The 27,188-nt window shown below is 41.4% G+C and overlaps 1 protein-coding gene and 1 long non-coding RNA gene across 4 annotated transcripts; one reads left to right on the top strand and one right to left on the bottom strand.

The window, feature by feature from the left end:
- The first annotated feature begins 1,772 nt into the window (after positions 1–1,772).
- On the top strand, positions 1,773–14,892 carry LOC147800694 (uncharacterized). Its single transcript, XR_015427377.1, has 6 exons — positions 1,773–1,880; positions 2,999–3,087; positions 10,233–10,514; positions 11,820–12,023; positions 13,307–13,510; positions 14,809–14,892. It is a non-coding gene; the product is annotated as an uncharacterized LOC147800694 (long non-coding RNA).
- Positions 5,570–23,347, bottom strand: LOC110979666 (E-selectin-like). 3 transcript variants are annotated; one of them, XM_022235678.2, is made up of 14 exons: positions 23,204–23,347; positions 22,494–22,622; positions 21,970–22,209; positions 21,103–21,265; positions 20,793–20,914; positions 19,962–20,219; positions 19,394–19,507; positions 16,292–16,474; positions 14,797–14,979; positions 13,295–13,480; positions 11,808–11,993; positions 10,218–10,433; positions 9,571–9,676; positions 5,570–7,834 (listed from the first exon to the last, which is right to left on the bottom strand). In XM_022235678.2, the coding sequence occupies exons 2-14, from the start codon at positions 22,585–22,587 to the stop codon at positions 7,684–7,686; spliced, it is 2,202 nt and encodes a 733-aa protein (XP_022091370.2). In that variant the 5' UTR covers positions 22,588–22,622; positions 23,204–23,347; the 3' UTR covers positions 5,570–7,683. The 3 variants fall into 3 exon arrangements, with proteins under 3 accessions (XP_022091370.2, XP_087000406.1, XP_087000407.1); XM_087144280.1 differs by lacking the exon at positions 23,204–23,347 and having other exon boundaries at positions 22,494–22,763; XM_087144281.1 differs by lacking the exon at positions 5,570–7,834 and having other exon boundaries at positions 9,539–9,676.
- Between the last annotated feature and the right edge of the window lie 3,841 nt (positions 23,348–27,188).

Below are 27,188 nucleotides of genomic sequence, written 5' to 3'. Positions count from 1 at the left end.
ATTAACTGATAATCATGATAATTGCAATTGGATCAAAACATTTGGCTTAGGTAATTAGTAGTAATTAGTCTCTGTAAGTACGCAGTTCAGTGAACTAATCGTTGCATGTAGCAGTAAACTAGGGAGATAATTACATGTATTCGCTAATTGCCGTTGTGTGGAATCCATCAAGCAGTCTTACCCTTATCAAAAAATTCTTCAAATCTCAACCCTTTGAAGCGTCTATGCAAGTGACATATTTTAAAAGAAATATAGACGGAATAAACTTGAGACTACGTGTTTCTTCTTCACAACTTCTTCATAACTTCGGAGTGATTCCTTATAGGCCTAAATGTTTTAATCGAGTCTCCGTAAACCACAACCTCTTGCAAAAAGAGTGAGAATTGCTTAAACAAAAATAATGATGGATGTAAATAATAACTGGCTGTTTGAAATGAACCGTTTTGCCCCTTAGGCATTAAGATTTTATATTTAGGCCTACATCGACACTTGGGAACTTATTAATAATTTTGCTTTCATGTCTTTATTCCTATCTTCTTGTGCTAGTTTTATTTGACTAGTATAATGCAGTTTGGGTGAGAACGAGCGTACAAAATATACTATAATATACTGTATGAATATACTATACATGTACTATATACAGAATATACTATGTACATGTACATGTAGGTCGTTTTTTGCTAATACGGACAAGCATTGCGAGGTATATTTGCTCGTATAGAGGGCGCTATAGTGCATTTAAGGAATGACTTGAAATGCAGTCACGGATTCAGGTAGGCCCTATTAGTATTCCTGTAAATTTATCACGAATGTAAATTGACGCTCTGCCCTGTGTTATAAACCACCCCCATGGATTTTTTAGACTAGTATAGAGATGCGTATGTTCCCATCCACATGGGTGAAGAAACGCACGTCTCCGAGGTCCACTCAAAAAATGACACCAGGCAGACTCTGCCGACTCAACAAAAATCTGTCGTGTAGATCAATGAGTGTCGTCGATTTATCACAGTCGATTCATGAAGCGAGGGCATTGACTTGTGTCCTCACAAAAAAGTAATCAACACCACCTGAAAAAGGTCAAGCTATCGAATAGAAACAACTCCCTATATTGAGACAACTATTGTCCTTTCGGTGGTGGTCAACGTGTCAGTCACCTGACCTAGCTATCCTTCAATCTACTTAATGAAGGGGTCCTAGTGTTTGCTATGACAAGCTTTGGGATCTTGAGTGAGGTCTCGCAAGTTCAGTAGTCTAGGCCTTGGGCGGGGGGAGGTGGATTTTTGCCCCACGGAATGACGGTCCATTTTCCACCCATGAAATAATCCGCCAACCCCAGGGACAAGAAAGCTTGTATATGTAGGCCTACCGTTTATAGAATCCCCCCCCAAAAATACGCCATCATACTTAATACACCATGAGTTGAAGTACACCTTTATCGGCGAAAGGAGGACAGCCTGGTACAAAGTTATCCAACCGGGCTCTTGCACGTGTTTGGCGTGCGTGTGAAGACCAATCATTCCTGAATAATTTCGCTGCGCACACCGTGCTCCATCTCAAACGCATATAGACTAGCGCGCCTATGCGGTGAGGTTGTACCATAGAGATCATAGTAAAGCTAGAGGTGTCAGGCATATTCCTGTACGCTGCGCTAAGGTTGCGCAAGAATAGTAAGACATGATGCTCCATACGCAAACACACTTACGAGATCACCCATACGCGTAGGCTTCTGAGGTTCCGAGTTGTTCGTGCATAATGGTGCAATTTTACGTCACCTTTAGTTCAGTCTAATAATTTTATTATGATCTTTATCACTAAAGGAGGCCTTCTGTTGTTCACGCTCGGAGCGGACAGCTTACCTCAACCTACGGTTAAAAATCTTGGTAAGTGCAACCTTGCTTCTCATTCTTAGCAGCGATTCCGTCTGCTGAAGGAGTAAGTAAGACAATTTGGGCAAACAGCTATTTGCAACGTCCTCTAGGTGAATGTCCTAATTTTTTTCAGGAGGTGCATCGAAAGTCGATCAACTAGGTCTTGCGTCAACATTTGAATTAGGGGGTTGGGGCGCCTGGGAAACAGACCTCTGCTAGGGGCACCCCCCCACGCACACACGCCACTTGGTATATATCACATTCATGTTAGTACCAATTAGTTGCAAATATCAAATTGAAGAAAAGTTTCATACAAAAAATCATACAGAATGTTGAACAAAGGGGTTAAACATTCCCAGTTAACTGGAATAAGGTTTGGGTTACAAATCCTGGTGGTTTCCCTTCACCGCGTAGACAGAAAAAGATCAGTTAAAAGGGACAAACAAGTTTCTTGAACAGGGTTATTACCCTGTGTGAGGTGTTGAATTAACCAGCCCCAGCGAATTACAAAAGGACTACCCCAGAATCTAAAAGGATTAAGTATAGCACAGTTAACATCACCGTAAGCGGATCACCAAGGGCTGCTTTTGTTGGCAGATGCAATCCTTGTGCTGCGGCTTGTAAGCCTGTTATTGGTAATCGAAGGATTGGGTCTGCGAAGGGTTAACAAAGGGGTTTGCGCAGGTCGGTTAATGCATCAATAAAAAAATAATTGTGCTCAACCACAATTGGGGCCGGGGCAGATCATCCTTGCAGCGGAAGGGTCGATGAGATTGGCCCAGGCATAATAAAGCTCCATGGGTGATGTAACATGACAAATGGAGTGAATATAAGGAATTCTAATGGTGAAGTCACGCCTTTTGAGATTCATCAGATTGTAGTCCAAATCTTGATATTTTAATCTGGTGTTACAGCATTAATTTAATTAACAACACTGCTTTGAGATACCGGGTATCCAATTTTAGTAGGTTTCATTTCGCCCACATATAAATTTGCCTAAACAAAGAAAATGAAAAGAAAACAATCTCATTTGAAAATTGCTTTGTCCGGTCCGCACCTGCAAACCACTACGAACCATGTAAATTGACAAAAATGCTCATGTTGTTGAAATCTGGTTTGTTTGATGACAGGTGACACATAGCAAAACCCTCCACAAAACACAAGCGACATGGCCTCAAGCGTATTTAACTACGCCAAACAAATAACCTTACGAAGGATTGTAAGTCATTTCATCATATTTTAAATCATGCTTTATTTTAAACGGTCATAGTAGCTTCAAGGGAGCGTCTTATAAAGCCACCATTACCCCTCAAGATTAAATTAACAAAGGCAAATGAAACGTGGACAAAGAAATCATACAAAGCCGGAATGGCAGTCAATTCCAGAAATGTACTTAATTTTAAATGCAATATAAGCTTTTATTTCATTGAGTGAAATGATAGACCTGTCCCCCGCTGCTGTAATAAGAATGTTACAAGATATAACACTCAGATCATGAGATTATGGTCATTAACAAATGGTTTCAAAGTACATTAAAATGTTCATGTTAAATGCATGGAAAACTATGTCAGCATACGTCAACGTTGATGTCAATCGTTCTTATTTGTGATCTACATACAACTAATTGAAATTGGAATCATGGACTAAAATGTCCCTGGGTATAAATAGTGTCGAGAGTAGTGTGCCGTGTAGGTTTCAACATTCTCATGCTCTCGGACTGTTACGTATTAGTTTACTTACTTTCAAATAAAAAAAATCAAGATAAAACAAGTCAGGTAGTTTGACAATGTTTAGATTATCTGTCGCATCGGCTGAGACCAACCTAAATGCAACGTACTTCTATATAACACATTAAACGTTACATATTTCGATTCCAGAACTCATCGCCGTGGTGTAACTAGGGTTAAATGTTCAGAGGGCACCAGAGGGTGTACACATTTTTTCAAGGGGACACCATTGGAAATTAAGCTGCAGCTGTATTTCAACAGAGATTATTCACATATTTCAAATGGAGGGGGGGCACGGGCATCTGCTGGGGCGCGTGCCCCCCCCCGGTACCCCCACTGACTCATGACCACAACGATGTACAATCTAGTCCGGTTCAAACTGAGGGACTGTCTCCTGTGTCAGTTTAGTACTTGTAACAGGTAATTTAATTTGACAACTTGGGGACTACACTTATTTAGTCTCTTCCAATGAAAGCAGTTGAAACGAAATAGTAGGCGTATTACGTAGACCCTGGGGAGTGGGAACATACATTTATCGGACTGTTTTCGTTTGTGTGAAATCAATCTGAAGTTTTTCAGTCAACGTTTTTGAACCTCCCAAAATTCCCCATTGAGACATAGTCCCAAACATAGTGGGTGCACTGTTAAGCCCTGTTTGTAGCTTAAGCATGTGACTTGAGCCAGATTTTTAAATTAATTTAAAGAGCGTTTGTCAGTCCGCGCCCCACAGTGTGTTTTGTGCACAAAAATTCAGGCTTGTTACAGCAGGAAATCGATCAAGCTTTTATTGTTCAGAACAGGTGTTTGTAATCTTTTCGTCTACAGATAAGCCTATGTTCAGATTTGGGATACTTTAAGTTGGCAAAATGGGGCATGAAGACTCAGTGGTAACACTTTAGATAAACCAGTGAATGAGGTTGTCCTCTCTCATGCTTGTCCTGATTGAAAGTGACAACAAAAGCCGGCTTAGGTATCTTTGATAAGGGAGGATTGCCTTCTGTCGCTTTTAAGTTCTGCAATAATGTGATACAAATGATCAACGAAAATGTGGTACCCCAACTTGAGATGCATTTTGAACGGCATGAAAATGATGTTTTCCGACATCTGTGGTGGGCCCAAAGTTTGTGTACCCCGTTTATGATAACTGCCCCCCAACCTTCCTAAAGCCTCTTCACACGAGCGCCGAAAACACACGTCTGCGACTAGACGACGGACGCATGCACAACGGTTAAGATACGCCAGTTGTATTATAATTATTCCTAACCTCCCTAGGAAAAAAAAACAAATTACGCTAACCACAACACAACACGAAATGTGGCAGCTCACTCAAACCACGGTGTGACGCGTGGCGCCGACGTGGAAGTGGATGCCAAGTAGTAATTCTGAAAAAGAAATTGTGCAGGCAAATTGCTCAAGTAAGGTCTGTAAGATCAAAGCCAGAAAGGTGTTCGTGTTCCAATTTTAATCTCTGCATAACCTCTTGCCCCAGGTGGGACACCTCAAGTAAGCGGAAATTGTTCGTTAATTGCCACATAGGCCTACAGAGTCTGAAAGTTGACCCCGATGGTGTGCTTCCGGAACCCTTGGATAGGCAAAAGAACGTGCCAAAATTTTAGAATTTATATTTTTCCGTTCAGTTACTTCTTTAAAAATCAAGCTCAGAAAAAAGGGCTTTGGAAAATATTTGCTAGTATATGAATTTCTAGAAACTGAACAATTACCTGACATAATAGAGAAATTTCCTGCCAATGATTGACCCATCATTTCCAGAAATCTAAAATAATACATGAAGAACAGCGCAATTCTGCAGTCTCGTACTCAGACAAACAAACGGTTTGAAATTTTCTGCTTCTGCTGGCTACTGTACAATCGCCAAAATTCTGGCTGTCCCGTACAGATGACACCGCAAGGGATTTGGTTGCAACGCAACTAAAAGAATTAATTTGTAAAATGAACTTGTTGGGACAGAACAGCAAGATCAATTCTGTCAATCTCGGTTTTGAAAGCGCCAAGAGTCGCAGAACATCTGACGTGGTTTGGTAGACAATTCCATTCTGGAATCGTCCAGGGGTACAATGAGTGAAGATAGCTATTTTCACGGTTTGCCGATTTGATTGATGTGTTTAGAAGCAGCGTTGTGGTTCAGTGGTGCTGCCCAATGCACTCTCACAAACGGATTGGTAGGTTGTAACACTTTTGGGTCCCGAGTCAGACATTCCGACGAGAACAGAAATCACAGTCAGAAGTAGCATAGTCCAATATGTCCTTAGCGATGACATTTTGAATACCATTCACACAATAAAAACAGTAGAGAACACCGATGACGCAGTACTGGAAATTTACACGTAGACCACCGAGTAAAAATCCAAGATGGCAGGATGTACACACTCAAAGTTAAAAACAAAGTCTTTTTCAAATTCAGCAAAAAACGGGTTAAAAAGTAGAATACGCGATCCAACAAGTACTTGAATTAATTGAAATACATCCGACGCTAAAAAGGAGTAAGGATGGCTAAAACTAAACAGAAAAAATAGATTAAAAATCACTCGCCACGAGCGCGAGAAAAACCGCAACCAGTCCCTTGCACAGCGCCACCACGGTACACCACGGCCACCGATGGTAATCCGTCGGTAAAAGCCAAAACAAAAAAAAAAGATCAAAATATTTTACAGACTTTTTAAATTTATAAGATAATACACTAAAGTAGTAATCTACTTTTACGAAAGATTCTAATATTTTATCTAAATTTTGCTGACAAGAGCTCAGTGCGCGTGCGTGATGTCAACTCAACGGAATCTGGAACATGGACGTGTATAATAAAATCTGGACTCGCAATGCCCTTAATCAGCTTATAGAGCTCATTGAATTCACTCGCAGCCATTTTACCGAGCCGAATACGAGGGTGCACCCTCGTATTTAGGCCAGAAATATGTCCGCCGAGCTCATTAATAATACACTCAAAATATTCTATATTTGAGGGTCCTGAGAGCTATGGAACTGGCGAATAGAAGAAATATGAGACTGAACCTCTGGGCCGGACTCAGGGCTTCCAATTCTGAGCAATTTGGATGCAATCGAGTCCGAAAATGGCACTATTTGAGCCATTTTGCAGAGGGATGGTTTTTCAAAATGGCTACTTTTCTGTAAAGGGACATTTTCTGCATTTTAGGGGTGGTCTGCTTCTGGTGAAAATTTCTCAAAAATTCATTGGTCAACCCCCCGAAAATTGAAAGGAAAATGAAAGAGGACATGTGGAACATCATTTTTCTGTGTAGCCTGAACACCTGTGAGAGTTGTATTTTAAAAATTTGTGAAGTATGGGGATTTATCAATGCTGTCTATGGGAATATATTTCAGGTGGTGTACCCACAAAGCTTTCCTGGTAATGCCCGCCTTTGTTCTTCCTGACGTCAATAAAGGGGAGCCAACCCACGCCTTTGTATAAAATGGTAAAATGGCCGCTGGTTGGCTTCTTCTTCAAGTTCATACAAAGGCGTGCAAGTCCAGGGTTTTAATTACGTCCATGATCTGGAACCCATTGACTGCAGGTAGGTAAATCTTTGCAACGTTGTACAATCTCGTTTCCACATAAGCACAGGGATTGAAAACAAATGTGCATGAACTATACAGGAGACATAGACACGATACCGCCGATAATGAAAGGTCGTTAATAACATTCGTGTTCTACCCATCTCCAAGTGACTTTTCCTGAATATTGCTTGAGGAAAACAAAGGTAAAACTCCAACATGAGTGTCATGGGGTGGTTTTAGTTAGGAATCCTTCTTCCAAAAATGATCGAACTTGATAGGACAGCTCGCTGCATGACCTTTATTTTCAGGCTCTATTGTACATGTGTTCATGCCTGTCTAAACCACGGACGTCATATAGGCCCATTAAAAAATTTAATGCTTTTTTAACATGACGTCCATGGTTTCAAACTGAAGACACCAACTGCAAAGGTCAGCGCGAGTGAAGTAATCGAACGCGCTGATCATGAACTTCACGAAGGATCACCGGTAAGTACATTCATTGCTTCTTGAAGGCGCTCTTTCATTCTAGTTGCTCACGGTAACTCACTGTGCATACTTCAGAACAGGGATTCCTGGTACAACGGTTCAATTCGCTTTTCATAGGTTGCACTTGTGTATGTTCTATACTCATCTGGGAAGATGTCTTCGCATGTGTAATCCGCCGTGTTTGAACATTGCACCTGTACTCCCAAACGCCGTCTCTGTCTCCTTGGTGGAAAAGAAGTCACAGGAGAAATGAGCGGTTGGCACCACTCTAGCTCTGAGTTTTCGATTTTTGGACTGGATCGTACGTAGAACTAGCACTAAACACTTTAGAATTTGAAAAGTAGCTGGAATCGATTTGTTTTCATACAAATCTTCAAAATGCATCTTTGTGTCTCAGTTACTTCGTTTAAAATTTTGTTTCACTATTTCAAAGGGTATTTTACTGCCTTTTCTTTTACGATGATAAATACTTCCATATTCATGAGCACACCTGTGATGTCATCCCAAGAAGAAAGCCTAAGTGCTTCATTTTTTTTTTTTGCACAAAAAAAGTTCTGCATGTTGTAGATTTTGGTGGAGTAAATTGTCTCTTCTTGGCTGATTCATTGTTGACTATGTGCACAGCATATAAGCAAGCAAGCAACCAAGCAAGCAACCAAGCAAGCAAGCAACCAAGCAAGCAACCAAGCAAGCAACCAAGCAAGCAACCAAGCAAGCAACCAAGCAAGCATGCAAGCAAGCAAGCAAGCAAGCATGCAAGTATGCAAGCAAGCAAGCAAGCATGCAAGTATGCAAGCAAGCAAGCAAGCAAGTATGCAAGCAAGCAAGCAAGCAAGTATGCAAGCATGCAAGTATGCAAGCAAGCATGCAAGCAAGCAAGCAAGCAAGCAAGCAAGCAAGCACCATCTTCTTTCCCAGAAATATTTTCACTAACTAAATTCTGGATTCACGGATGACATCACAGCAACAGCGCCCTCAGTTATCAAGGAAAGTATGGATAATTTGAAAGCATTTGAAATTGCCCTTTTCAATGCATTTGACCAAATAGGCATGTAAAAAAGTTTTCAAACTTTAAAGAAGAGTACACATTTGCACAAAAATTGTGTCTAAGAAAATTTCATTGCGACTACACTTGGGGACAACAGAGCATGCCGCGTTATATTTTAATTAAGTGGGGAATATCTTTTGTCACACACTTTTTATTAATTGACATGACACATTTGCTCATGAATATGTAAATACATTATTATCATAAAACTCGAAGAGACACCAAAACACTCTTGGAAATGGCAGAATGAAAATTAGAAGCGAGATAAAAAATGGAAAACACACTGATGTTGTTTACAAACTACGACTACATTAAAATGCACTTAAATGGTTTCAGTCCGAGCGAAAAGTAAACTTTTCGCCATAAAAATGTTTTGAAGAGCCCAAATTGTCAATGTGCAGTGATCTTTTACGGAAAAAATGATATGTGTTCCATTTTGTGAAGTACAAAAATCTAGTCTTTGGTAAAAATTTGGGTTTTTCACACCTTAGATTATTGACAAGTACCTTTGTAAATAACGGAGGGTGCTAAGCCTGAAATTAGCGTCAAAAATCTTGTGGCAATATTTTGTTATAAAATGAAGGACTACGTGTCCATTTCTTGACATCATCTGTCAGTACTGGGGAGGGGCGGTTAGAAATGTTAAAGATCAGCCGAAACAAAATGCCCACAAATGAAGGCATTTCAGGGCACAAAACCGTTATCCAAGCAAATTCAGCAGTCGTCGTTAAAAGCACTACTCGTAGTTACACCTTTGGTTCACGTCAAATTCAATATCCTGAAACCATAACCAGCCAACAGATCTCTTCCTAGCTGTAACACCGTTCTCAAGGTTGATCATACGTTTTGGTCCATTCGTTTTGCATGGGTGGCCTGTAACATGTGGATGGAGCGTTACGATTAAACTTACCTCCTGAGTGTGATCGCCACGACGCAAATTATGACGAGAATCAGCCCAGCGCCCCCAACACCCCCGGCGACGATTGCCACAGGCGTGGCATTTTTTGAACTATTGTCTACAGAGAATAAAAATAATTGTTGTCTCAAGACTTTTAAAGAGAGTGAAGTCCAACGTATACACTATTTTCGGTGTAATTATGGAAGTTTTTGCTTGCCCCGAACCACTGTTTCGTTTGTCTTGCAAAATAATGACAGTTGTCTATGATAGTGAAACTTTCTTCCCTTCCAAATCCAGCACTGTGGAATATTTGGTCAGACCTTCAAACTTCCATCTTCTGGGGAGTATCATAAATGAGGTTTTGGGATTTTTAAAACAAAGTCTTCACGTCCCCCTCCCCAAAAAAAGAGGACAGATCTCATTTTGGACCCTGGATCCGTCGGACTTAAATGGATCAGAAATTAAGTCTTCCATTTTTTGTGTGGTGCAAATTCCACCTCGGGAAGATGTGTTTGAATTTTTATCCCTTGAGCACTTTGTTTTTTGCTAGGACTTTTTTTAAAAACTTCATCCTTTACCGACTCAAGCATGATCCAGTTTAAACCTTAAGAACAACGGCCTCGACGCATTCAGAAGTGATTAGAAAAACAAGCATATACTTTTATTGTTGGGAGTGGGCGTCTTCATGGGTGTGCAACTAGCCGGCTGACCGGACCAGGTGAGATTCGAAAGACAAATTTGGGAGGAGGACCCGTTCAGTTGATATCCGTCCGGACAGGCATACTGGACCACCGCACCGGGAACGTACACCGCTTGCTGTTCAGAAACGACCGTTAGCGCGTCCGATGGGTTCAGAGTAAACACGCACTGATTAACTGTTAGAAACAGAAGGTGAATAGTTCATGACCGAGAGGAGAGGCAATTGGATGAAAGGCAGAGAAAGTCTTAACACCACAGTAAGTGGACTGAAAACCAAGCAAAACGCGAATTTAAGTAATTCCAGACAAAATGCCTTCATGTGGCTATTATGCTTAAACGGTATCGTCAGAAATGAATGAACAACTCATCCAGTATGCATGCCTTCAACTGTCAACCCGTCGAATAAAAACTACTCGATTGTTGTGAAATTTTCATAACCGTCTTTTTAAAAGCGAAATATATATTTCAAAAATTGTTAAATGAACCGATTGAGGTGTATATACTCGCCATCTGTGTAGTCTCGGTCCCTGCATCGAGGTATCTGCCCCGACCACGTCAAATCTATGCGACAGAACCGCGTGGAAGACCCGTCGAGTTGGTACCCGTCTGGGCAGTCGTACTCGACGGAGTCACCAGGGAGGTATACTACCCTCGAAACAGACACTACCCTGAGAAGATTGGTTGTATCAGGGGGAAGCTGACAGCTGGAGGCTGAAAGTCAAAAATGAATCATTATGTGGAGAAACAATTTCATGTCGAGGAAACCTTCGAAAAGATAATGACAGCAACCACGAAACTGCCAGGAGTTTGGGACCTGCGCACAGCGTCAGGGAGAGGGGTGGGGAACAAAGGGGGCAGAGATTCCGCCTCCTTCAGATTTCTTTGGAGATTGCCGTCTAGGAATATCAATTAAAATCATTGTTTGAATCCAAGCAAATGAATTAGTTTGTGTCTTTACTTGTATGATTAACTCACGCGAAAACGCATTGGTCAGTGTTTGCTTATTCCATCACGCACGCGGTCAGTTTGGGAAAGTCGCCATTTTCTGCATACCCGTGGTCATAAATGAGACATTTCGCAAGTAGAATCTGTTTGATTTATTTCAATAAATCTTTTTCAGCGTTGGGGTATTATTTAGAACGTCATGCTTTGCACTGACATCTTAATAAATCTACGAGCGACAGAAGACAGAAGATCTTGGCTGTCCGATAGCAGATTTTTCTGAAAAAAATGTTTGCTGTATTGAATTACTAACCGCTCAATAACCTGAATAGTGTCTTTGCAATTTTTTGCTTCTTTATATATTGTAATAAGGAAATTTATCACGGTCATCTATGGCAGTTTGTTCACTGTTCTGCCACCCGATATTGTGAGATATCGTGACTAAATTAAACATAACTGATTAACCATTCCTAAACCTCAAGTAATGAGTAAAGGACTCAAGTTGACTCACAATATTAGTGTTTCAGGGCACTTAAATTCTAAATTCAAAACAAAATATTTTAACAGCATCAAATTCTAATTGAATGGGTAACAATGACCAAGGGTACCTTTGCATCTAGGTATCTGCCCTGACCAGGTCAAATCTGAGCGACAGATCTGCGTGGCAGACCCTTCCAGTTGGTATCCATCCGGGCAGTCGTACTCGACGGACTCTCCCGGGAGGTACGCCGCTTGCGGGTCAGATACCATCCTGAGAAGATTGGTTGGATCAGGCGAAAGTTGACAGACAGAAGCTGGTATCAAGAGGAAAGAATGTCATAAAGGTAGAATAAGCTATAAACAGGTAGCCCCTTGTCGCAGAATGGATAAACCTGGTAGAAGTTAAGAAATTTCGGACAGTGTTACAGTCCAGGAAAGGACAGATTCGGGATTATAATTCCCAAAGATCTTGGCTGTCCCATACAAGGGGGGTATATATACCCCCCCTTTTGAGGGGCCGTGGGACGGCCTATTGAATCATCCCCCACACACACTTTTTGTGGTGAGAAAAAGAATAAAGTGGACTGAAAGGATTTTAAGACTTTCAATGACTAAAATGCCGTCAGTATCGCTCAAAAAGGAAAAGCATTTTTTAAAAGCCATAAATATGCCATCTTGAACACATATTACAAATACACCTTAATATCATGAACACCGACCTCTATAGAGAGTCATATTGTGTCACCCCCCACTTTTCAAATTTTACATGACGCCCCACCCCCAATTTTTCCCTCACCCATCCACGCCCACTTTCCGACACAAATTGACGCCACTGGTTCCGTATCCATCATGGCAGTCATATGCGACTCTCTCCAGGAATAGTATCAATTTTCCCGGAACCCATCACTAGCCTCAAAAGATTGGTTGGATCACCGGGAGCTGACATCAGTCAGAAATGGATCATTGTATCATGCGTAAATCCCGGGGAGTGAGGATTATGTGCTTCCCCTCTGGGGGGTGGCTGGGGGATGTATGGAATCATCCCCCACTTTGTCGTGGTGAGAAATCATTAAAGGGGATTGTTAGGAATTGTCTGACTTCTCAACAATCGAAATATTTCCAATAGCACTCAAAAGGGAGAAAACTTTCAAAAGCCACAAATATGCCATTTTGATTTAAGTTTCTATAGGAGTATAATTATTACAGATGGACATCTGTATCATGAACCTTTCCCCCGGTATCATGGGTGTCAGCATCCCCCTTCCCTGTCCAATAGCAGATTTCTCTGCAAAAAATGTTTGCTGTATTGAATTACTAACCGCTCAATAACCTGAATAGTGTCTTTGCAATTGTTTGCTTCTTTATATATTGTAATAAGGAAATTTATCACGGTCATCTATGGCAGTTTGTTCACTGTTCTGCCACCCGATATTGTGAGATATCGTGACTAAATTAAACATAACTGATTAACCATTCCTAAACCTCAAGTAATGAGTAAAGGACTCAAGTTGACTCATAATATTAGTGTTTCAGGGGACTTAAAATTTAAATTCAAAACAAAATATTTCAGCAAGTATCAAATTCTAATTGAATGGGTAACAATGACCAAGGGTACCTTTGCATCTAGGTATCTGCCCTGACCAGGTCAAATCTGAGCGACAGATCTGCGTGGCAGACCCTTCGAGTTGGTATCCATCCGGGCAGTCGTACTCGACGGACTCTCCCGGGAAGTACGCCGCTTGCGGGTCAGATACCATCCTGAGAAGATTGGTTGGATCAGGCGAAAGTTGACAGACAGAAGCTGGTATCAAGAAGAAAGAATGCCATAAAGGTAGAATAAGCCAAAAAAAGTTAGCCCCTTGTCGCAGGATAGATAAACCTGGTAGAAGTTAGGAAATTTCGGACAGTGACACAGTCCAGGAAAGTACAGATTCGGGATTATAAATGCCAAAGATCTTGGTTGTCTCCGGGGGGGGGGGGTATATATAACCCCTCCCCCTTTTGAGGGGCCGTGGGATGGCCTATTGAATCATCTCCTCCCACACACACACATTTTTTTGTGGTGAGCAAAAGAATAAAGCGGATTGAAAGGATTTTAAGACTTTCAATGACTAAAATGCCTTCAGTATCGCTCAAAAAGGAAAAGCATTTTTTAAAAGCCATAAATATGCCATCTTGAACACATATTACAAGTACACCTTAATATCATGAACACCGACCTCTATATAGAGTCATATTGTGTCACCCCCCACTTTTCAAATTTTACACGTCGCCCCACCCCAATTTTTCCCTCACCAATCCACGCCCACTTTCCGACACAAATTGACGCCACTGGTTCCGTATCCATCATGGCAGTCATACACGACTCTCTCCAGGAATATTGTCAATTTTCCCGGAACCCATCACTAGCCTCAAAAGATTGGTTGGATCACCGGGAGCTGACATCAGTCAGAAATGGATCATTGTATCATGCGTAAATCCCGGGGAGTGAGGATTATGTGCTTCCCCTCTGGGGGGGGGGTGGCTGGGGGATGTATGGAATCATCCCCCACTTTGTCGTGGTGAGAAATAATTAAAGGGGATTGTTAGGAATTGTCTGACTTCTCAACATTCGAAATATTTCCAATAGCACTCAAAAGGGAGAAAACTTTCAAAAGCCACAAATATGCCATTTTGATTTAAGTTTCTATAGGAGTATAATTATTACAGATGGACATCTGTATCATGAACCTTTCCCCCGGTATCATGGGTGTCAGCATCCCCCTTCCCTGTCCAATAGCAGATTTCTCTGCAAAAAATGTTTACTGTATTGAATTACTAACCGCTCAATAACCTGAATAGTGTCTTTGCAATTGTTTGCTTCTTTATATATTGTAATAAGGAAATTTATCACGGTCATCTATGGTAGTTTGTTCACTGTTCTGCCACCCGATATTGTGAGATATCGTGACTAAATTAAACATAACTGATTAACCATTCCTAAACCTCAAGTAATGAGTAAAGGACTCAAGTTGACTCATAATATTAGTGTTTCAGGGGACCTAAATTCTAAATTCAAAACAAAATGTTTCAACAGAATCAAACTCTAATTGAATGGGTAACAATGACCAAGGGTACCTTTGCATCTAGGTATCTGCCCTGACCAGGTCAAATCTGAGCGACAGATCTGCGTGGCAGACCCTTCCAGTTGGTATCCGTCCGGGCAGTCGTACTCGACGTACTCTCCCGGGAGGTACGCCGCCTGCGGGTCAGATACCCGCAGAAGATTGGTTGGATCAGGCGAAAGTTGACAGACAGAAGCTGGTATCAAGAAAAAAGAATGCCATAAAGGTAGAATAAGCTATAAAAAGGTAGCCCCTTGTCGCAGAATGGATAAACCTGGTAGAAATTAGGAAATTTCGGACAGTGTCACAGTCCAGGAAAGGACAGTTTCGGGATTATAATTCCCAAAGATCTTGGCTGTCCCATACAAGGGGGGTATATATACCCCCCCCCCCTTTTGAGGGGCCGTGGGATGGCCTATTGAATCATCCCCTACACTCACTTTTTGTGGTGAGAAAAAGAATTAAGTGGACTGAAAGGAATTTAAGACTTCCAATGACTAAGATGCCTTCAGTATCGCTCAAAAAAGAAAAACAATTTTTAAAAGCCACAAATATGCCATCTTGAACACATATTACAAGTACACCTTAATATCATGAACACCGACCTCTATAGAGAGTCATATTGTGTCACCCCCCACTTTTCAAATTTTACATGTCGCCCCGCCCCCAATTTTTCCCTAACCCATCCACGCCCACTTTTCGACACAAATCGACGCCACTGGTCCCGTATCCATCATGGCAGTCATACGCGACTGATTATTCTCCAGGAATATTATCAATTTCCCGGAACCCATCACTAGCCTCAAAAGATTGGTTGGATCACCGGGAGCTGACATCAGTCAGAAATGGATCATTGTATCATGCGTAAATCCCGGGGAGTGAGGATTATGTGCTTCCCCTCTGGGGGGGGGGCTGGCTGGGGGCTGTATGGAATCATCCCCCACTTTGTCGTGGTGAGAAATCATTAAAGGGGATTGTTAGGAATTGTCTGACTTCTCAACAATCGAAATATTTCCAATAGCACTCAAAAGGGAGAAAACTTTCAAAAGCCACAAATATGCCATTTTGATTTAAGTTTCTGTAGGAGTATAATTATTACAGATGGACATCTGTATCATGAACCTTTCCCCCGGTATCATGGGTGTCAGCATCCCCCTTCCCTGTCCAATAGCAGATTTCTCTGCAAAAAATGTTTGCTGTATTGAATTACTAACCGCTCAATAACCTGAATAGTGTCTTTGCAATTTTTTGCTTCTTTATATATTGTAATAAGGAAATTTATCACGGTCATCTATGGCAGTTTGTTCACTGTTCTGCCACCCGATATTGTGAGATTCGTGACTAAATTAAACATAACTGATTAACCATTCCTAAACCTCAAGTAATGAGTAAAGGACTCAAGTTGACTCATAATATTAGTGTTTCAGGGGACCTAAATTCTAAATTCAAAACAAAATATTTCAACAGTATCAAATTCTAATTGAATGGGTAACAATGGCCAAGGGTACCTTTGCATCTAGGTATCTGCCCTGACCAGGTCAAATCTGAGCGACAGATCTGCGTGGCAGACCCTTCCAGTTGGTATCCGTCCGGGCAGTCGTACTCGACGTACTCTCCCGGGAGGTACGCCGCCTGTGGGTCAGATACCCGCAGAAGATTGGTTGGATCAGGCGAAAGTTGACAGACAGAAGCTGGTATCAAGAAAAAAGAATGCCATAAAGGTAGAATAAGCTATAAAAAGGTAGCCCCTTGTCGCAGGATAGATAAACCTGGTAGAAATTAGGAAATTTAGGACAGTGTCACAGTCCAGGAAAGGACAGATTCGGGATTATAATTACCAAAGATCTTGGCTGTCTCCAGGGGGGGATGGGGGTATATATAACCCCTCCCCCGTTTGAGGGGCCGTGGGATGGCCTATTGAATCATCCCCTCCCACACACACACACACTTTTTGGCGTGAGCAAAAGAATAAAGTGGATTGAAAGGATTTTAAGACTTTCAATGACTAAAATGCCTTCAGTATCGCTCAAAAAGGAAAAGCATTTTTTAAAAGCCATAAATATGCCATCTTGAACACATATTACAAGTACACCTTAATATCATGAACACCGACCTCTATATAGAGTCATATTGTGTCACCCCCCACTTTTCAAATTTTACATGTCGCCCCACCCCCAATTTTTCCCTCACCCATCCACGCCCACTTTTCGACACAAATTGACGCCACTGGTCCCGTATCCATCATGGCAGTCATACGCGACTGATTATTCTCCAGGAATATTATCAATTTCCCGGAACCCATCACTAGCCTCAAAAGATTGGTTGGATCACCGGGAGTTGACATTAGTCAGAAATGAATCATTGTATCATGCGTAAATCCCGGGGAGTGAGGATTATGTGCTTTAAAATTAACACTTCCCTTTAATTTACTCGCGCTTTGAACAGCATAATGTGTAAACATGTCAGGTTTTATTTGGATCAATGTTTCTTTAGGTTTACCAGCCTCATTCTGAACCGTTAATTTAATTCGAAGCAGCGTTTTCTCTGTGGTGGCCTTTAATGAATGGCGAGCAAATAGATGCCTTGGAAGAATTCTGTGTGGTTTCATTTTGTTGATTAAAGTGGTTTTGAAGATGATATTCTTGGGTGGGACGGTCTTAACAATGTATGTATTGGAAAAGTTCCAATGAAAATGCAGAAAGGGAATAAAATAATACGATCGTGTGATTTCACCTAAAAGAACTCAACTCATTGAATATTACTGCATTCAATTTCCGTTCCCTATTTTGTCGAATACATTTACATATTGCTTCGAGCAAAAATGAAAGGGACACTAGAGCGGTGACTAGAGCGCAGTCCAGTCCCGGAGAAAAAACAGGAGAAAATGTATTATTTTCTTGGCAATTTATATTGCTCTGCATATGAACACAGTATTGCCTCACCTTCCTCCCCGCCGTACGCAAAGTGTACGCAATGCCATTAACGCTTTTCTGTGGTACATATTTAGCTTTTTGAAATCCGCTTAGCTTTTCAATACATTCCTAAACGCATAACACTAAACATGTCGCGGTTAAACATGTCAAAAAAGTGGGTGCAAAAAATGTGTTTAGAAATGTGCTTAAACTCTAAGCTTTTTTTTTTTTTTTTTACAGTGTATATGTTTGTTGTAGTAATAGAGTACTTGCAAACAAAAAACGAGTTGGCCCGAAATACGAAGCTGAAACCATCAGTGAAACTTTGGCACAATGACCGTTGATTGGCCTAATAGAACTGCTTGTGCAACATGAGTACACTGTGACTCAAACGGAACAAGGAAATGGTACACACGGTACTTTCAGTATCTCAGTTAGGTCACTTCATTGGGCCTACAAGGAACTGAGTCACGAAAAAAAGTCCGATAGTGTTTGACATTATTACCGCCCCGACATTTTGACTACAATGCAAAGACATGTATTTATTAAATACATGGAAACTTTTGCACTTTCCGTGCAAGAGTGCATTTTTCATGCTGACCATAATATATACCAGGCACGAAATGGGACAGAGGGGTACCCCCTCCGTCCAATCCCTATACACACTCCAGCCTATTGTCACTTAACACATCCCCTTTTCAGAATTCTGAAAAGAATTCCTGAGATACCAGTTTAACAATGATCAACACAAAGGCGGAGGGGTCTCTCTGTCCCATAGTTTGCTTCATATGCCAAAATAAGGAAGAAACTGCATTTTAATCCAAACAAAACCTCGCCACACTTTGCAATATTTGCTTCCCGAAAATATCATTCCATTCTGCTGTTTTCAGAATAACCCAGTTGTATGCTCTGCTCTGTCTACGTCACATGGTAAAACTACAGTTGGCCGTGAGCATTTATTTAAATAATTAGTCGGACAATTGATTTATTTAAAGTGAAGTGAAGTGAAGCCATCAAAACTCCAAATAATAAAGACTGCTACTAAGTATGAAATGAAAATGCGACCCTCTTTAAAATTAATGGCGTAAATTTACATTTTTAAAGTCATACCTCACACCAACTGAGGGTAATATTTGTAAAAACATAGCTCGCCATACATAAATTAAAAGAGAATAGTCGCGCGGTGTCAATATGATTTCTCGTGCCTGTTACGTTCGTTGAAACTGCACTGTGTACTATGCACAATGCTCAGTACACCCAATGACCAGCCAGCAAATAAAATTATGTCAAATGCTCTATTCTTGGCTCATAAGATAAATCAAGCATGGGTGTAAATCCCGGGAGGATGGGGGTATATATACCCCCATCTCACTTTTGGGGGGCTATTGAATCATCCCCCATCCCTTTCCACGGTCAGCAAAAACGTAAAGCGGTATGTAAAGAATTTTTCGGACTTCCAACGACTAAAATGTATCCAACATCACCCAACAAGGGAAAACAATAAAAAGCTATAATATGCCGTTTTGATGTAAGATTCCTGCATGAGTGTAATACATATTACAGAATACATCTGTATAACGCTGCCACTATATGGTGTCAGCCCCCTTCAGCTTTCACCCCCCCCCACAAACTCCCACCGGCATGCACCCCGTCCCCAATTCCGGAGCAAATTTACACCACTGAAGTCAAAAAGCTTACCTTCGAAGCAGAAAATTCCACTGTGACTAAGTGGGCACTGGCAGATGAACCCGTTGATAACATCCACACAAGTGGCACCGTTGTTACAGGGGGAGCTATCACAATAATTTGGTTCTTCAAGATGACAAAAGGCTATGTTAGACGCTTCATTAAGAGGTCATATTTGGGGACAAAATAACTGGAAGAGGGTTAGACCCAAGGGCAAATCCATAAACAAACATTCTGATGGCTATTTTTTTGTGTGGAGGACAAAAATTTTGAAATTTCTTTATGGTCTTTTATATCACGAAGCTATAAATTTGGGGGATTTTTACACGCCTTTTGAAGGAACAGAAGTGAAATGGTCCAAAGAGGTATCCTTTTCCTCATTGGTTTTTCAAAACAATATTTGGTATCTTTATTTAGGAGGGGATGGCCCCCGTTTGCCCTTCGATCCACAAACCTGATAATCTGGAGGTGGGAAGGGTCATGCTATACACAAACATGAAGCGAAACACGAAAAATCACCCCAATCACCCTGTCCTTTCACAGAAATTCGAAAGAAGGTGCTTATCCATGTCCTACAAACCCTCTTCGATGTGAATCCCTTCCGCCTTTTGAAATATCGAGGGACCGAAATTCCGCTCCCCTCTGCCGTTCACGTTCACTTGGACCAAAGTTTCCACTTTCCAGTCCGTCCAGTAAATTTCACTTCCGTACACAGCCAAATCGAACGGATGAAAGTTACCGTGGGCGGTCAAGTTGAGTAAGACTAATCGGTTGACACCCGAAAGATCGCTTCGCTCGATTTTATCGAGGAAAGCATCGCACCAATACAAGACGTCCCCTGATAAAAGTGAAATTATGGAGAAGATATTGTGAAAACAATTTCAGTAAAATGTAGAATCTTCAAGGGATGCTGTTGGAATGAAAAGTTTATGAACGTGTATAGGCAGTAAAACGTTAAATCATTTGGCAGTTCACTGGAAAAAACTCCATCTGAAACGTTTTCCAAACTGAAGCACCAATATTAGAGTACTTAGTTACCGCCTTGCCTCACTTCATGTACCACTTCCAAGGGGCGGATTCGGGGGAGGGGGTGCAACGGGGGCCGGGCCCATAAGGAGCCAAAACTTCAAAACAAAGGATTTCTTTCCCATCCCTTCCAAAAGCTGTAAAGAGCCCCAAAATATAACCTGACCCCTCAGAGAGGCCATAAAAGGTTTAATAAAAATATCCAAAATTTATCTAAAATTAACTTGGGTCCTCCCGAAAATTTGGTTTCGGGTCCACCCTTGACTTCCAGATAACTTTTTTTTTTTTTTTAAATTTGCACGCCGATTCTTTATGCAAAATAAAAATACAGTATCAGACTGCACACGAACAGAATGAGGGTTGCAAATTGTCAGCTGTAAATTACCGTCAATAGTGACTCCGTTTGGCCAGTACAGGTCAGTCCCAACTACAGTTATCCTGTTCCCACCGTCAAGATCTGCCCTCTCTATGCGGGGACTTGTCCCCCAGTCCGTCCAGTAGATGTGTCTGGAAGCCAACGATGAAAAGCGACGCGTAATTTAGCATTCATTCAGTAACAGTGGTTGGAAATGGTAAAATAGTGGGGTACGTGTAAGCCGAAGCGATTCTTGATCCGAAGTAATTGGGACACTGTTTTACTTGACAGAATAAACCCTTTTCCGAAGTCGTCCTCAAAACTGATTACTAGAACTCACCCACGGCTGTGATCAGTTACAATGGTTCGTGGTTTATCGAGATTGTCCACAATGATCTCACGATTCCCAGTGCCGTCCATGCTTGCTCGTCCCACATACCCCAATACACCATCCGTCCAGTAAATCATCCTTGCCTGAACGTCCAACGCCAGTCCGTCAGGTACTATATATCAATGTCAAAGTATAGATTATACGTGCATGAAGAGCATCACCGATAAAGAACCTTAGAAGAGGATTGTAAGATGAAACCACATTAGTTGATATCTACGACATAATGGCACCATCACGAAACCTACGTTATTGTTCAAACATCACACTCGTAAACCTTTTCCATTTTAACACTTTCTTTTCTTAATCCACGACATTTTGGGGTTTTAATTCTTTTTGTTAAGTTTGAAAATTTTAGTTTTTTTATTTTCTAGCAAAACATTGGGTTTTAAATATAAATTTAACTATTTATGTATCAGCCAAGTCTTCAAAATCCACCTGCCACTCTGGGAAAAATCCGTCATCTTTATAGCAGGATCACCTCCTCCCTTAAAAGAAACCCTGACAAAAACTTTTCACCTCTGCCTATAAAACTGTAAAAGCCATAGTACAATTTTGACTGGAATGAAATTAATTAAATTTAATAAAAACTAAAGAAATGGTAATACGACTATGAAATCTGATATGATGCACATAAACATAGGTGTTGACTTTGTAATCCATTAGTGCTTTTTTAGCGGGGGCGAATCGCGAAAATAATTATGTCAAAAGAGATAAAGATTACAATTTTCACCCGTTGGCTTTCTTATAAATTGTTAAAATAATATATAGAGTTTGAAAGGGATACTGTTGAAATTTGTCTAAAGTATTCAGGCTTACAGCGAAGGGAATCCAAGACGGTCGTTTGGTTTGTGCCATTCAGATGTGCACGGGAGATCTTACGAGACGGCTGACTACCCACGTCACTCCAGTAAACCATTTGCTCCACCGGGTCATAGTCAACTGCCACCGGGCGCACCAATCCTCGGAGAGGGAGGGGCGACAGGTCACCAAGATCCTGGCTCATTCTACCCGCGTAAATGGTTCCGTTGTCGGTGTCAGCAATGAGAGCAAAATCGCCTTTAAGGGTAGAAGACTGTAGCTTTTAATATGTACATTTACGTCTATATAACAAAATTGTGCTATGCATGATTCTGGTGCCGCCTGCATCCAAGTGCGCAAGGAATTCACTGACTTCATCCCTTTTCTAAAGACCTAGGCAGGCGCATCTGAATCTTGTACAGGTTTAAGTCTTCGCCGGTTGGAAATTATGCATGTACTTTTACACGAGCACGTGCTGACATCAATTATGTATATAGCCATAGCTCTGGGGGCATATTTAGGGCATGACTGAGAACACTCACCTGCCTGTGTGCATCTGAATGCTGTGATAAGGACCAGAAAGAAGGATTTCAGAGACCACGCCTTGGTGGCACAACTAGAAAATTGTGGAAGCATGACCTGTGATGGCAAGGTATCCTCGCGTGGTATGTCTTTGGAATAAACAGACCAACTGTTGTCTGATCAAACGGACTAAGCAAATAACAAATAAAAGGACTCTCATTTTGCGTCACAAAACACCATGTGTTGGAAGAGGCAAAATCGACTTTTCTAGCATCTGCCGCGGTGTAGAAGTTTACCCCAATACCTCGGTTGATTCTTTGCTGTTGAGCCCCATTTTCACTGACCTTCTGGTCTTGGTTGCCTGGTCGGCACTTGTACCAAAAGTGAAAAATATGTAGTATGTCGGTTGCGAATTTTTTGACAGCTTCTTGTTTTTGTTTTCTTGCTCTATGCACACATCACGGACGTGCCTTTATCTCGTAACGAGTATTCCTGCAGCAAGTATTTTCGTTTAGGCTGTACAGCTTAACATAGTGAAGCTTGACAAGGAGGGGTCAAGTAAATGGAGGAGAATGATCAGAGGTGGAAAATAAGTTAGCTAATGAAAATAATGACGATGAAAATAAGGCACCTGAATCACTTAATACAATCACACAAATATAATCCTCAAAAAATGTGAGGAATGATGCTTTTCAACTGAACGGATTTAAAAATCAGTTTCTGAACATACCTATAGGGCCCACTGGTGAAAGCACAGATTCGTTGAGCTGACTAACTGTTCATGTACATGGAAAGCTATCTCATACTGTGAAAAGAAACTCGTCCAACAAATTTTAAATGCGTTTAGTTTCCTTTGCTCGTGCACAACGCATACGCTATGGAAATGCAGCTGCCTTCTTTTTGATACAGCCGAATCTTTGGTCACCGACCAACGAGAGCTTTTGACGCATGTGGAATGAGGGCTAATCACCTCCCACTTTTTCATGGTGATAAATAGATTAAAGCAGATTGTGATGAATTTTTCGGACTTCCCTAAACGAATTCATGTAAGATTCGTCATAAATGTGATACATGTACATATGACAGATGTAATGTATGTGACAGGTCACTTTTTATGTTATTTGCCTAGCGCCCTCAGTTGGCTGTGCCAAGTCAGCTGTTGTGTGAGTTCACTGTGAGACCCCCTCTAGGACCTTGTGAGTTCATTTAGTGACCCCCTCTAGGCACCTGTGTAGCACATTGTCCTTTGTTTCATTGCACACTGAGTGTTCAGTTCAGCCAGTAAACACTAAGAGTATGGAATTCCATATCTGCCGTCGTGCGTCGTCCGTCGTGCGTCGCCCATCGTGCGTAGTCCGTCGTGCGTCGCCCGTCGTGCGTCGCCCGCCGTGCGTCGTCCGTCGCCCGTCGTTTTTTTTGTCATGATTGCGCAGTGGTATTTTTAACTTTGACCCTTGATCGTTTCACATGTACATGTCCTTGTTCGATCGATCCACCATGCCTGACTCTCTAGCAATAGAACTAGAAGATGTACATGTATTCGTTTTTGCAGTTGCGCCAAACTCCAATTGAAAGAAGAAATAATATCCTGACATCGGCTAAGTAACGTGTATATGAAATAACACCATTTGGTTACATAAATAAATCAACAAAATAGACTTTTGTTACGGTAGATTGTTTTTCTCGATAACTTAGTTACTCTAGACGTAACTTTACTCGTTAACAGCTAGACTTTAGGTCTATAGCCTATGTGATATTTCTGTCTGTCCCTGCACGATATCCCACAGAACGGAATGTAAATAATAGATTATTTACAATGTTTGATTCCCAATAGTTTTTATAAGAGACGAACTGATTCAACATTATTTTGAGGGCGGGTATACCTGTGATGAAATCTGCTGTATACTCCAAATTAGACATGACTTTATTTGCAGGTTGGCTCAAAGAAGTCTTTTAAACAGTAACGTTACTTGTTAGCCCCATAAATAATGCTGATGTGCTGGACAACCTGTTCCCATTGGTCTATCCACCATGGCATACACACCCACAAAAACCAACACGTCATATTTTCTGAAACTTAAACCAAGTGGTAATTGCCCCTTAACAATACATTTAATAAACAGTTTGTTATCCACAGTACGTCTAGTATTTCTGGATTTCAAGGTGAAATTGAGAGGACAAGATAGAATATCTGTATCGGTTGGCAGATTTCTTCCTGGAATTTGATGAAAACAAGTCGGCACATTTTTACAGTATGCAAATTAGAATAACACTGTGGATAAGTTGGCCGAAACAATTTTTGCTGAAAATATTTTCCCCAAAAAAACACTTGGTTGAATTCTCAGAGAGGCGATATTTTCTTGTCAAGGGGCAGGGGTAGTCTAGCTTTATTGGAATTAATTATGTGACTAGTATATGCTTTGCAGGTGGGATTTGTACTTGCCTTATTCGGAAAAGATCTTTAGAAGTGAATGGAATCATCACATTGTCATTTGTTAAACAACGGCTTTTGCATGTCCTATGCAACCCATTTGATGGGCGACGCACGACGGGCAACGCACGACGGGCGACGCACGACGGACGACGCACGACGGGCGACGCACGACGGACCACGCACGACGGACGACACACGACGGAAAATGGCATGTTTGGAACTGGTAAATGGCAGAATTGGGACACAACAAAAAGCAAAATGCGACGGACGACGGCAGATATGGAATTCCATACTAAGAATTCACCCTGCTTAATAACTCTACATCTAGCATCAAGTTCTTCAGAAGTTTGAGATAGCCAAGGCTGGGGGTCTTCTTTTCCCGCAATGCAGCAACGCCATTAAAAGAACCAGACCAGTAAATGTACACCATCCTTGTCGTGCATTTTCTTGTGTCACATGTACATTTGTACCATCGACATCGCCCCCTCTACCGGAAGGAGTTTGCGCGTGGTGTGCGTTCAACGGCCTGTTGGCCTATTTCATTCATTACAAGGGGGTGTTCAGAAGGAACTGTTTCATTCATGGTTACAATCTTCAACGTTTCCATATCTACAAGGTTTATTGAAGCACTTGTTCTATTTTCAATGTGTGCACCAACCCTTTGCTTCATGGAGATTCTGTGAATCCTGCACGCGAACACGCTTATAATGCACACACTGGGCCGCGATCTCCTCAAATTAACACCCCTAAAATCCATGCAAAACAACAATTTATTCGTGAAAATCCCACCTGAGTGTAAAGGCCTCACCGTCAGACCGTGGTCGTTTAAAGGAAATCTTTCTCATCAACGCGACCATTTTTCCACACTGTTATAAAAAAAACGAGTGATACTGGTACAATATATATATATATATATATATATATATATATATATCATATAAATGTTAACGCCCAGGTGCTGGGGAGGTGGCACAGCCTGACTTAAAGAACTGTAGTTAATCTTTGACACGTGCTTTGATAGCTTTTCGCCCCACGGGTAGCGGGGTCACGCTTGGCTTGATTCGAGTCTTTAAACGTTTTAAAGCTGAATATTTAAATACAAAAGGACCACACTGCACCTTGAAATAGACTTTGGGACATCCCGCCGTTGCAACGTAGCTTGTCATTGCCAGATGTCAAAATCAGGTTGAACGAAACTTCGAATATTTCACTATTGATCAAGAAGATTCACTGGTAGAAAAACATTATAAAGTTATAAGTTTTTAACGTCCGGGTGCTGGGAAGGTGGCACCACCTGACTTACAAATTGTTGTTAATCGGTGACAAGTACTTTGACAGTTTTAGCCACACAGGTAGTGGGGACACGCGTTGCTTGAGTCTTTAATTAATCGGTTTTTTTCGCAGTTGGTTTGTTCAGTTTGCCTTATTATACTCAACTGGTCTGTTTACTAGTGCCAGCATTTAAAAAATTTTGTTGGGTTACGAACTCAGAAACTCTGAATAGCGTAGTGCAAAATAGGCCTTTTTTTCCCCGATGCAGAATTAGGAGAAAGGAAAATATGTCAAAAAACCCTGATAAAAAGAGTTCATTCAACATTTCAATTGTTTCACTTATGAACATCCCAGAGTCGAGCCAGCGTTGTGAGTGGGCGCCACTATTGGGCGCCGTGACGCGGTCGTGTGCTGAACAAATTTCGAAATGCGTTTACAAGATTTTGGAGCTCCTGGTCGTAATCACCTACTATTAAGTTCATTACAAGCTGTGTTGCAACACCAACACTGCATTATGCGGATCTTGTTTCCCAACCCCTTTCTAATTATTGTGCACCATAAAATAACGATCAAACACCCTACCTGACGATCTTGGCTGTAAATACAGGTGTGGACATTTCTTTTGTTTACTTACAAACACTGACTACGCCGCCAATGGGAGGCCAAATAAGAAAGTTCACTCTTAGTTGAACACAACTTTTGCCTAAAATCGCACTTGTTGCTTCTGCAGTGTTTGTAGGGGAGGTATTTCTGATGTATCAGTACATGTATTCAGTGTTTTTAAGAATTTCCTCTTCGGCCAGGGTGCAAGTTCGAACCAAACGTCAACTGAGAGGGCATCTGTGATTGAGTCCAATGAAGCCCTCTGTCCACCCAGGATGAAATACATCCTCACTGGTTATGAAGGGAAAGCTGGTCGGAAGAAATTTTGTTGCTTTGGCTCGTGCACTTGCGCAGCGCACACGCAGCCGTTGTCTAGAGCTAGGTCTTGGTCTTCGCTCCATTGGAT

This window comes from Acanthaster planci, linkage group LG01 (assembly GCF_054643075.1).
Source record: "Acanthaster planci isolate LZ-2023a linkage group LG01, COTS_SCS, whole genome shotgun sequence".
Taxonomy (NCBI): domain Eukaryota; kingdom Metazoa; phylum Echinodermata; class Asteroidea; order Valvatida; family Acanthasteridae; genus Acanthaster; species Acanthaster planci.
This window is presented reverse-complemented; position numbering and strand designations above follow the sequence as displayed.